General features: G+C 41.6%; 1 protein-coding gene across 1 annotated transcript in view; it reads left to right on the forward strand.

The window, feature by feature from the left end:
* LOC126355835 (protein yellow-like) overlaps positions 1–13,131 on the forward strand; it is a 110,871-nt gene that overhangs the window by 75,598 nt on the left and 22,142 nt on the right. The window contains exons 3-4 of the mRNA XM_050006286.1: positions 3,891–4,024; positions 6,777–7,058. Of these exons, the coding sequence (XP_049862243.1) occupies positions 3,891–4,024; positions 6,777–7,058 (416 nt within the window). The remainder of the gene's footprint in view (positions 1–3,890; positions 4,025–6,776; positions 7,059–13,131) is intronic.

The raw sequence follows: 13,131 nt of genomic DNA on the forward strand, positions 1-13,131 counted from the left end.
TTGTAAATAGCCTTTCGCTCCCTGTATTTTACCCTTATCACCTTCAGAATTTGAAAGAGAGTATTCCACTCAACATTGTCAAAAGCTTTCTCTAAGTCTACAAATTCTAGAAACGTAGGTTTACCTTTCCTTAATCTAGCTTCTCAGGTAAGTCTTAGGGTCAGTATTGCCTCACGTGTTCCAATATTTACACGGATTCCAAACTGATGTCCCCCGAGGTCGGCTTCTACCAGTTTTTTCATTCGTCTGTAAAGAATTCGCTTTAGTATTTTGCAGCCGTGACCGATAGTTCGTTAATTTTCACATCTGTCAACACCTGTCCCCTTTGGGATTGGAATTATTATATTCTTCTTGAAGTCTGAGGGTATTTCGCCTGTCGCATACATCTTGCTCACCAGATGGTAGAGTTTTGTCAGGACTGGCTCTCCCAAGGCCGTCAGTAGTTCTAATGGAATGTTGTCTACTCCCGGGGCCTTGTTTCGACTTAGGTCTTTCAGTGCTCTGTCAAACTCTTCACGCCGTATCATATCTCCCATTTCATCTTTATCTACATCCTCTTCCATTTCCATAATATTGTTCTCAAGTACATCGCCCTTGTATAGACCCTCTATATACTCCTTCCACCTTTCTGCTTTACCTTCTTTGCTTAGAACTGGGTTTCCATCTGAGCTGTTGATATTCATACTTGTGGTTCTCTTTTGTCCAAAGGTCTCTTTAATTTTCCTGTAGGCAATATCTATCTTACCCCTAGTGAGATAAGCCTCTACATCCTTACATTTGTCCTCTAGCCATCTCTGCTTAGCCATTTTGCTTCCTGTCGATCTCATTTTTGAAACGTTTGTATTCCTTTTTGCGTGCTTCACTCACTACATTTTTATATTTTATCCTTTCATCAATTAAATTCAATCTTTCTTCTGTTACCCAAGTATTTCTACTAGCCCTCGTCTTTTTACCTGCTTGATCCTCTGCTGCTTTCACTACTTCATCCCTCAAAGGTATCCATTCTTCTTCTACTGTATTCCTTTCTCCCATTCCTGTCAATTGTTCCCTTATGCCCTCCCTGAAACTCTGTACAACCTCTGATTCTTTTAGTTTATCCATGTCCCATCTCCTTAAATTCCCACCTTTTTGCAATTTCTTCAGTTTTAATCTACAGTTCATAACCAATAGATTGTGGTCAGAGTCCACATCTGCCCCTGGAAATGTCTTACAATTTAAAACCTGGTTCCTAACTCTCTGTCTTACCATTATATAATATATCTGAAACCTCTTTATAGGGATTATATTTCAAATAAGTACAACGTGTATTTCAGTATCAAGTGAGCAACGTGATGGGTTCAAGTTGTGATCCTGTGATGCTGTAATGATGGGATATTACCTAATTTTTACTTTTGTGAAGAGTACGGTCTGAACTTTCCGCACATTGAAAGCAAATTGCCAGTCTTTGCACGACTTTGAAACCTTATCTGTATCTGACTGAATATTTGTCCTGCATTTTTCAGACTGTGTTTCGTTACATACATCATCTGAGTTAAGTCTTGGGCTACTATTAATATTGCCTGACAGGTCATTAATGTACAACGTGAACAGCAAGCGTCCAAAAACCTTCTCCTCGGGTACGTCTGAATTTATTTCTACATTTGACGATCAATCTCCGTCCAGGCTAACATGTTGCTTCGTCCTTACTGCGAAATCTTATGCTCAGTCACAGATTTCACTCAATACCCTTACAGCCACATTTTCGGAACCAAACGTAGATGTGGTGCTCAGTCAAATGCTTTTCGGAAGTCAAAGAATATTTCACCTGTCTGACTGCATTGATCCATGGCTCTCTTGATGTCATGTAAGGAAAGTGTGTATTGGGTTTCGCATGACCAATGTTTCGCATCCAAGCTGGTTGGCACGGAAAAAGTCACTCTCTTCGAAATACCTCATTGACTGCTCTCACATTATGTTGTAAGATCTTACAAGATGTGGATATCAAAATACAGGACGGTAGTTTTGTGGCTCCCTTTTACCTTCCTTGTTGTAGATAAGTGTGATCTATGTTTCTTCCTAGTTACTGCGACAGTTTTTAGTTCAAGCGATCTACGGTATATTACCATTAAAAGACGGCCTGAGTTATCGGCGGCGGTGTATCTGTGTTCATGCTATTCTGTGTGCCCTGGACATGCCGTGACCAGAGACACCAGTGTGGAGCAGTGCCTTCTGTACCTCATAGGGAGTGTTCGGCCCCAGATGGTATCGATGGACTCCACTCATTGTTGCTCAGCTCTGGGTGCAATCAGCGATACTCAGATGTGGTCCCTGGTAACCGTAAACTCTTAACCACGGGAGTTGACTGGTGGCGAATTTCCAATACACACTGAGGTACTCCCTTGACAAGCTGTCACGTAGACACCCCAGTGTCTGCACGCAAAGGAAATGGAATGACCGCTAATCAAATGCACTTATATCGGTGTTTCTCTCTCTCTATTTAACATAGCAGTGATCTCTAATTCAGAAATATTAGAAATATTTTCAGTAGGTGGGGTTCAAAAGCTTTAATGAAGGTTAGGAACTGCATTACGGGGTATCAGGTGGCTTTTTTTTTTCCACAATCGAGTTCGATCACACTGTGTGACCATCCTTCTTATCCACTGCGTAGTATTCCAGTGCTCTTTCAATAACAATTATTTGCAAATTCGCTGACTTGTCATTCTTTGTGGATACCTTTGCGCGTATAACTCAAATGTTCTCTTCGCGTTCATTTGTATTCCTAACGATGTAGCCAGTCTAGTTTCTCTTGGTTTGTGAAAGACATTTACTTTTCCGAACTATTCAGCACTAACTCACATGAACGGCACAGAAAGAATGAATGTACAGTTTCTCTGGGTCCTTTGTGTACCGGTAGCGTGGAGGAGCAACACACTCTGTCCTCCTTATCCAACGTGATTTACTGCCTTATTTGGGTATGAAATTACTAACTCCCGCATAGCACAGAAATCGGTTTCATGTTCAAAACAGATAAATGGTTAAGTTATACGTATTGCAATGTCTCTGGAAGTATTACAGAATTTGCTTCTTTTTAGAGTACGAAACTAGCAGCGGAAATTATTATAGTTTATGTGGGAAAGCGAAGTTGCTACCGATATCTTTGTAGTTAATGTAACTATGATAAGAGTCATACATCTTTTCGTGGAGACTTTTTCACAATTCAGTTGTATGAAAACAGAATTATGATTTCTTAAACGTTTCAGGAAATGTTTATGGAGTTTCGGCAGATATTTGCATGTTCGGCTTTGCACTGTATGGCTAGAATCGCCACAGACTCCACACTTCTCATCATAACTTTCACGCGATGCACAGTGCCGACGGAAAACGTCGGTTTGTTTTCTATTAGAACAAAATTATTTTAAAATGAGATTTCGCATGCCCCTTTGACAGAGCGGTCCCAAATTAGTCTAGAGCGATTTCGGTTCAGCAATATGTGTTAGTAATGATAGTAAAACACAAAGAACTTTCACTGTCTGACGTGTCGGCCTGCCCTGCGCTGTGTGCTACCTCCACGGAGCAACGCCACTCAGTCCCTGAGGCAGGACTTGTTTTACTGTTAACGCACGCTTCTAAGATGAATATCACACTACGCTAATTTAGACGGCTTTATTAAATGGACACGTAAAATCCTGCTTTAAAAATAATTTTGTTAGCAGCGAGAAGCAAACCGACACTTCCTGTTGACAATGGACGTCTTATGAAAGAAGTGATGAGCAGAATTTATTTCGGCTGACACCATCTACACACTGCAAACACGAAATTGAAAATATCTGAAGGAACACTGGAGAAAATGAGCCTGACGACTCTCACGAGAGACATGGTTTGTCAACGTGCTTGCTTGTGGTTATGTGCAGGAATTCCGGCGACGCTCAACTACATCCCTCTGTCGACGGCGTCACCCGACTCCCCGCAGCTGATCCCGTATCCCGACTGGGAGACCAACCGGGAGGGCAACTGCAACGGCCTCACCACCGTCTACCGAATCAAGGTACATACACACTTATAAGCCTTCCCTGTGACTCATCAGGCAGTTCACGTCGCGGTTCTCAATGTTTACAAGGCAAAGGGAACCCAAACTGCAGCTTTGTGATGTTTTCACTTCAACAAGTAGCATCGGCGCCAACAGTATCTTAAAAAGGGGCCCTTCACTTGGTTCCCTTGACAGAATTCCAGCGTTCAATTTACTCTCTGTTTGCAATGGTCTTCTGTGACAACGGATCCCACTGGAACACCAAAGAATAGTTAATTTCAAAATGGAGGGAAGTAACGGGTAGAGAGATGGAACTGTAGAGACAGATCAACGCTTGGCTGAAGTAAGAAGTACAAGTGAGTGTAGGTTGATGAATCTACTTGTCGAGGACAGACTATCATGGACGCCTGCATTAGATAAATCTTCCGTCTGAAGACCACAACGAGCACAACAACAACATTAACGTGCAATCGAAATGAAAATTAGTGGTCTCCTTCGTTATTGTCGTTGCGGACTTCAGCTCTCTGCGCTGATCTATCCCGTGCAGATCTCTTCATGTCTGCATAATTTCTGCAAACAGCATCCATTAGAAGCTACTTCCTGCAAATTCACCCCATGGCCTCACTCAACAATTGCAGATCCGCTACCAATCTGACTATTCTTTGATACCTGATGAAGTGTCCAAGCGACAGTTTTTTTTAAAAGTCAGGTTGTGCTATAAATTTGTTTTCTCACCCATTCGATTTTATTTCATTAGGTATCAGATCCACTCAACTAATCATCAGCATTCTATTCTATTTATCGCCCACGTTACAGTTCCATATAAAGCTATACTCTATAAAATAACTTTCAGAAGATACTTTCTAACATTAAAATTTATATTCATTGTTAACAAATCTATCTTTTTAAAATCTCTTTTCTTGTTATTGCAAGTCGTATTTATATCCCCACTACTTCGGTGACTCTCGCATTTTTGCTGTGGAAATAACGGGATCTCACCTGTTGCTTTGAGTGTATCGTTACCTAAGCTAATTCTCTCTGCATCACCAGCTTTGTTCAAACTAAATTCCATTATTTCTGTTTTACTGTAGTCAATGTCCATCTTCTAACCTAGTTTCAAGTCACCAACCATTCCGTGAGATTGTGCTTCGAAGTCCTTTGTATTCTCTCAAAAAATTACAATGTCATCGACAAACCTCGAAGGTTTTATTTCTACTCTCCTCGAACATTAATTCCCACCCCAAAGTTTTTCCTTTGTTTCCTTCGCATCTTGATTAATGTACAAATTAATTAAGATGGAGGATAGACAACAACCGTGTCTCAGTTCTTTCTCAACTACTCCTCCTCTCCCGTGTCTGAGTCATAACAGTGGGCTCGTTGCAGTAGCAGTTACGGATAATCTGCCACATCCCGAATGCCTTCACAATTTGAATGTGTTCTTACTCATTATGTGGTGCATGATTTGCTGTAGGTTGTTACTGACAGCAGTCATGGCGTCTGTTATAGAATGCACTTCAGTACTAACTAACATCAGACTTCAAATTTAAATTTCGAAAAGAATATTTTAAAATTTTTGAATAATCCTTTGAAATGGTATTGTTGTAAAATGGAATGTATTTGTTTTAATTCTCTGTTCACAGCTCCCGGTTATAGTCTTTGCGATTTTAGGTCAGGAGTTATTAGTTTCTGGACAAAGTGATGGTTTATTTATGTTGTTAGATTCCCTGTTTTCACGTATCCTGTGATCTTACCAATTATCAGATATTATTATTATCATTTATTACTGTCCGCCTCCGTAGCTGAGTGGTTGGCGCGGCTGCCAGGCGGAGGATCCAGGTTCGATCCTCGTACTGCGAGGGGACTTTTCTTGGTGGGAGGACAGGACTGGGATGCATTCAACCTCGTGATGCCAATTGAGAAGCCATTTGACCGAGAAACTGCGGCTCCCGATTACGAAAACTGGCAACGGCCAGGAGAGCAGTGCGTGGCCAGAAGACCGGTGCACTAAACGTCGCTAAGAGAACATTTTTTGAGTTTCCATGAAGCTCTCACTTTTTTCTCCATCGACCCCCTTTCCCTACTGAGTCCACTTAGTTCCTGACAGTTTGGTCCTTTGACTGCATTTCCCATGTGTCAATCTTTTGTCTGTATGTATTTCCATATAAAACTTCCGAGTAATTTCCGAGGGCTATTTTAAGATCTTTTCTTTTTACTTTTTAAATCAAGGTCAAGGGTACAGTTTCTCTTGTTTCTGATAAGTATTGTTGCTGGGAATCTGTGGATATGTCCATAAAATTTTAATGTTGTTTCTCTGAAGTCTGTTGTTTTCTAGGATTTTTGTCTGTAGGCACCTTCCGCACTGTTTGGGCCGAGAATCTTTCTCACAATTTTTTGTTCCTCTGTCAGGGAGTTTCTGACGTCGCCGTTTAAGTGAGGTGTGAGAGTTTCGCTGGCGTGCTGGGCATCTGGTTTTACAAGCGTGTTAAAGTTTCCGAATTTTGTAAGAGTGCAGAGACATTTTTTGCTGTCACGAGTTCTTCCGTTAAAGTGTTCGTGGAAAAGTCTGTGGGGGTGTCCAGAAACTTTTGATCTTCTTTTTATAGTTATTTTTATTATTTTTATTGTTATCGTAATTTACTTACCTTTCCTTAGATCTGCTAGTGTTATACTAAACAAAATAATACTTGGTTTAGTACTGATCAGCAATTCTTTGTGTGGTTTCTTTCTTGAAACTCGTGAGTCGCTGAAAATAGCTTACTGTTTTGCACAGGCCGATGCCTGCGACCGGCTGTGGGTGCTGGACGTGGGCACCGTGGGGTACGACAACACCACGGAAAACGTGTGCCCGTACTCGATAAACGTGTACGACCTGCACACCAACAGGCGCCTCAGGCGCTACCAGCTGCGCCCCGACGACACCAATAGCGACACCTTCATCGCCAACATCGCAGTCGACATCGGCGCCAGCTGCGACGACACCTTCATGTACGCGTCCGACGAGCTGGGCTACGGACTCGTCATCTACAGCTGGGAGCAGAACACGTCGTGGCGGGTGAGTACTACTTCTTTCGACACATAGTCGATATATCGACATGTCGATACGTTCCGTAAGAGGTACCGATATACACAGGTAACTCTACCACACAACCTATCGATACTAAATTATCAATATCAAGTGTCAACATTTTTATTTTATATTATATGCTTTTCACAATTAGGCCTATCAATAAATATTTGGAGTTGTGTTTGAACATAAACTTACTTTCACTGAGTGAAGGAGTCCTGCCACTTTTTGAACTCTCATTACGTCCAGACTTTCATTTTGACTGTGTGAAGCAAGTATATGTGGCGCAAAAGAAGGAGTCCGACTGCACTGTGGGGTGACCGTGTCAATGGAATAACAAGATTTCCAACTAGTTTGCTTTTTCTTCACATCCGCAATCTTCAAAAGCAGTTCCTGAAAATGATGAACAAAAATGTAAATAACAAGATTGGTCTTTGCGATGGACGTGGACGGTATGAGGAGAAATGCTGACGTAACGGGGGCTCGGCGCTACCAACAGAAACTGCAACATTTAGCTTCACCCTGCAATATTGACACTACAACTGCTAGGTCACTGGCGCTGGCGGAAATGAAAAATATAGGGAAGTCGACGTAAAGTCTTCCGGACGAATCCCATTTGTGACGAAACCTAATAACTGACCCAGCGGACACCTTTTATTGTGCCACATACATGCAGTTAACGTTGTTAGCAAAGCGGTTATCGCCAAGCATGAAGGTGCATTGTTTTCTTTCCAGTTCATGCTCTAAGGGAGATAAGGAGGCCGCTAGCTTGTTGCTGTACAGAATATATAACAATAAATCAATACGAAAATATACGGCTCTAAAACTGGCAGTATGTTTACAATGTGCAGCCGATATATTTATAGGCGGGAAAGTCGATATTTTTTCCGTCAAAATATCGATATTTATTCGAAACATCGATGGGCGGTAACGACTATTTTAAATATCGATACACCGGATTCCCGCTATCTTTCTAAAAATATTAACAATCGTAATGAGTACACTTCCTGTCTGCGTCCGTCACACCGCGGACAACTTGCAGATACAAATAACGTGGTTATCCTGCAACACTAGCACAGTACTCGCTGTTAGTGCTTTTTCAGCTCGTATTGTAATACTGGGTCAGACCTTCCCCATTCACCATCTCGTAGATCTGTTTGATGTTGGAACTGAGAGCAACAAACATAAAGCAAAAATATTAAACTGCGAATTTTAAATCGTAATCAAGCAGAAGGAAAATACCATACCAATGGTTGACTGTAGAACACGCTTTTACCAGGTTCTAGCAAAAAATGTCCGAGTAACGTAGTCGCAGACTATGAGTCTGTGTTTAGTTCGGTGAAATGCTTGGAGTGTGTACGTAACTTATGGGTTTCGACGACTCTTCTCCACCAATTCAATGTCAATTGGGCTATAACAATAATTGCTTCAAGGCAGAAATACCAGCAGTCAATGTGAAAAGCCGATATTATTAATTAGTTTACATGAACACGTAGTTTGCATGTTTGTGTTAATGTTTATAGTGTTCCAGAACATTCGTACAATGCACAGCTCAAAGAAACTGACTTTACATATCACGTACTCGAACTATCTGAAAACAACTGCCACTCACGAGCTCTTTGGCTCACTACTTTTACCGTTTCTTAACAATACATGTTCTTCCAAAGTACTGTCCAACAAAGTCACATTAATTGAGTTGCAATTTAAATCTGTTGTTCCATAAGAAATTACAGTTACAATTTTAAAGACAATAAACAACTGATTAAACAAATGTGATTTCTAAAATTGCTTTTCAAACTTAGTATTCAAATTCCTGCTTGAGAAACGAGGCTAACAACACTTAAAACAAAATAATTAATACCTCGTTAACTACAAGAGGAATTTTGATTCTGAAATATTTTGGAGTACTTTACATAATGCAGAAATAGATTTTGAGGTTCAAATTTTATATAATAATCTAATTTTCACCAATGATAGCAATAATAGTTTGTTTATGACAGAAAGTTCTAGAACGCCTAATTACGGAATAAATTACAATCAATTTGATTTGAATTTTTGTGAAACATAATCTCTTGAGAGCGAACGTAACTCTGCACATCAGTTAGCAAGAAATCTACACGAAACACTAACTTTCACATTTTATGAAATAATCGAATTTTACAATAATTTCCCATTTAATGACAATTTATTTTAACGCCAACATTTCTACACGTTTATTGTCTGATAATTACACAAATGAAATAATTAGTTTTCCTGTAAATTTAGTTAAATCGATGATTACATTAAGACAATTTCCCACTGATTAAGGTTCCTGTTAATTTATTTAAGTGAGCTGTACTCGATTAAATGGGTGCATTACATTTTATATATCTCGTGTACAATGCTACTTGATACAATACAGAGCAACAAAAGACGTATTTTAACATTTATTATGCTGTGAAACGTGTGTCACATAATACGTAAAAACGTAGTACCGAATACCTCATAAAAGGGTCCCTGTACTACGTCCTATCATAACTGCCGCATACACTCACAATCAGAGACACAGAGATTAGTGTCCGTCCTATTGGCAAACACTTAACACTGTTTAAAGCGAATAATGCTTCAGGCTATGATGGAATTCCAGTTACGTTTTTTATTACATACAGTTAGAAATTAGAACCTTTCCTATCTTATGTATATCGAGAATCCCTTCCGCAACGGATGGCCTCGCCTGATCGGTAAAGGGTACAGCTCGCTGCTGTTTATGGAAAATGTACAAGATCAGAACTACAGACCAACACCTTTGACACAGAAAGACAAACACCGTTTCCAAGTAAACGAAAAAAGTAACCTAGACAGAGTTGTATGTCTTTAATACACATTCTGAGAAAAAGAGTGAGACAGCCAGAAGACATGGTCTGTTGTTAACCTAACCTCGTACGGCTACGTACATCATCGGCGGGTACACGCATGATTAGAATCGCAGTTTTCTGTGACAAGCAGATCGGCCACCAGAGTGCATTAGTCTTTCTCCTGTTTAGCGTCGTTGACAGTCTTGCTAGGGTATATAAGTGGTGTAACAGTGTCAGACGTTGGGTGATCACTGCGAAGGACACAGAGATGCCGCGTAGTCCTGTGAGACAGGGTTATCAGTAGTTGACACACATTTAAAGGAGCCTCTATTTGGTAGGCCGGACGAATCGTGCATTATCCATATCTGCGGGGCATTCGGATGTGACATTGGCCCGATGTTGGACCGTATGGAAAAGTGAGGGCAGGCAGGCAAGTCGCCAGTGTTCCCGTCGCCCACGTCTGACCATCACAAGAGAGGATCTCAGCATTGTGCACCAAGCGCCTCGTAAACTGTTCACGTCTGCGCCTGTCATCCGAGAACAACAACTAGCAGCAACATTCTGTGTCACCATGCTCCACTGCTCGAAGACTAGCAGCAGCCGGAATAGGAAATTAGCGTCACATGCGTAGGCTGTCGTTGCCACCACAAAACGAACGACTACTTTCGGAGTGACGCCGTTACTATGAAGCACGGATAAATGGCGTCGCACTGTGGTGAACAATGATTCACGGTTCTTCACTATCCCGGATGACCATCGTTGGTTAGTATGGCGGCGACCTGGGAGGAGGTCTCATTCCTCCAATGATCTGGAGTAGCACAGCTGTATTACTCCTGGCGTCGTAGTGTGGGGAGCTATCGGGTATAACTTAAGGTCACGGCTGGTAGTGAGGGCGAAATCTGAAGTCACAATGGTGTGTCACGAACGTTCTGCATACTCGTGTGTTATACACTATGTGATCAAAAGTATCCGGACACCTGGTTGAAATTGACTTAAACGTTAGTGGCTCCCTCCATCGGTAAAGCTGGAATTCAATATGGTGTTGGCCGACACTTAGCCTTGATGACAACTTCCACTCTCGCAGGCATACGTTCAATCAGGTGCTGGAAGGTTTCTTGCGGAACGGCAGGCCATTTTTCACGGAGTGCTGCACTGTGGAGAGGTATCGATGTCTTTCGGCGAGGCGTGGCACGAAGTCCGCTTTCCAAAACATCCCAAAGGTGTTCTATAGGACTTAGGTCAGAACTCTTTGCAGGGCAGTCCATTACAGGGATTTTATTGAAAAGATGCAATCGCCATCCCCGCATTGCTCTTTAACAGTGGGAGCAAAAAACATCAATTTAGGCCTGTGCTATGGTAGTGTCACGCAAAACAACAAGGGGTGCAATCCCATGCACGAAAAACACGACCACACCGTAACATCAACGGCTCCGAATTTTACTTTTGCCACTACACACGCTGCCAGATCACGTTCACCGGGCATTCGCCATACCCACACCCTGCCATCGTATCGCCACATTGCGTACCATGATTCGTCGCTCTACACAACGTTTTTTCACCGTTCAGTTGTCCAATTTTTACGATCCTTACACCAAGCGAGGCATCGTTTGGTATTTACCGGCCCGCTCGACCACGAAATCCAATTTTTCTCCCCTCCCGCCTAGCTGTCATAGCACTTGCAGTGGATCCTGATGCAGTTTGGAATTCCAGAGTGATGGTCTGGATACATGTCTGCCTATTACATATTACGACCCTCTTCAAATGTCGGCGGTCTCGGTCAGTCAGCAGACGAGGGCAGCCTGTACGCTTTTGTGCTGTACGTGTCCCTTCACGTTTCCGCTTCACTATCACAACGGAAACAGTGGACCTAGGGATGTTTAGGAGTGTCGAAATCTCGCCTACAGACGTATGACACAAGAGACACCCGATCACCTGACCGCGTTCGAAGTCCGTGAGTTCCGCGGAGCGCCCCACTCTGCTCTCTCACCATGTCTCATGACTACTGAGGTCGTTAATATGGAGTACCTGTCAGTAGACGGCAGCACGCTGCACCTCGTATGAAAAACGTATGTTTCTGGGGATGTCCGGATTCTTTTGATCAGTGTATCTTTGGCAGTGATGTCATTTTTCAAAAGGAAAATCCTCGTTCACACATAGCATGTGTCTCTATGAATTGTCTGCGTGGTGTTGGGCTACTCCCATAGTCAACAAGATCCCTAGATCTGTCGGGTGGTTTATGGTAACAGATAAACGATGAATGTATAGTGGTGATCCAATTCGTGACCGCAGACTAACTGAAGATAAGGTGGATGTACGTACAGTGACGATGCAGTTCCTGACCACAGACTAACTGAAGATAAGTTGCTTTCATCAGCGTTCTTAAATGGCTTCGAAGAGTATAAAATTCAAACCTTACATAAAAACAGACTAATATCAACAATATAATAATATAATTAATATTATTATTATAGTAAAATGTTTAACAAGTGGCAACACTAGGAAAAAAAACGCAACAGTGTAAGTGCAAGAGACGTCTAAACTACGCATAAAATCTATAGTTGTCATGAGAAAACGATGTTCCTGTGGACGTAATTTTACTTGTAATAGCATTTAACGGAATAAATTAAATAGTTATACATTTAGTTGCGTTCTCCGTGCGGAAAATGAGAGTGTAATAAATGACTCGGCAGATCTACCCAGTTTTCAACGAATCGATGAAATTAAAGTTTGCTTTATTACAATACAATAGTGTTCTAGTTCACATTGTGAATTTAGGAGCTGCGTAAACGATAGGGAAAGAGAACAGAAAAGGCGAGTAACGTAAAAATGATGTCACTCGCCAACATTTCAGGCGTATTCTACCAGTCACTGAGTAATCGTTTACGTTTTTTTCTTTTGCCCTTCAAGATATCAGTAAAAACTTTCGAATTAATCTCTCGGAGAAACGGAAAGGTGAACTTGACGTTTATGACTCTCCTAGAGACATGTCTAGAATGGGTGATAGTAGTAGAAATTCCAGAACGATTTGAGTTAACAGCGTACTCTGCGCCACTGCGAACCATTAATGCTCTTTGTCAGTGTTAGCTGCAGGTATTTCTCAAGTCTATAACATCTTCATTCGCGTCGAAGATACGTCTATGAATATACATGAAAAATCCGTCAGTGTGGGAGATACTGGAACATAAGTGAGTCCGCCAAAGTTCAACAGGTTAAATGCCAGACAAATG

Source organism: Schistocerca gregaria, chromosome 3 (assembly GCF_023897955.1).
Source record: "Schistocerca gregaria isolate iqSchGreg1 chromosome 3, iqSchGreg1.2, whole genome shotgun sequence".
In the NCBI taxonomy this organism is placed as follows: domain Eukaryota; kingdom Metazoa; phylum Arthropoda; class Insecta; order Orthoptera; family Acrididae; genus Schistocerca; species Schistocerca gregaria.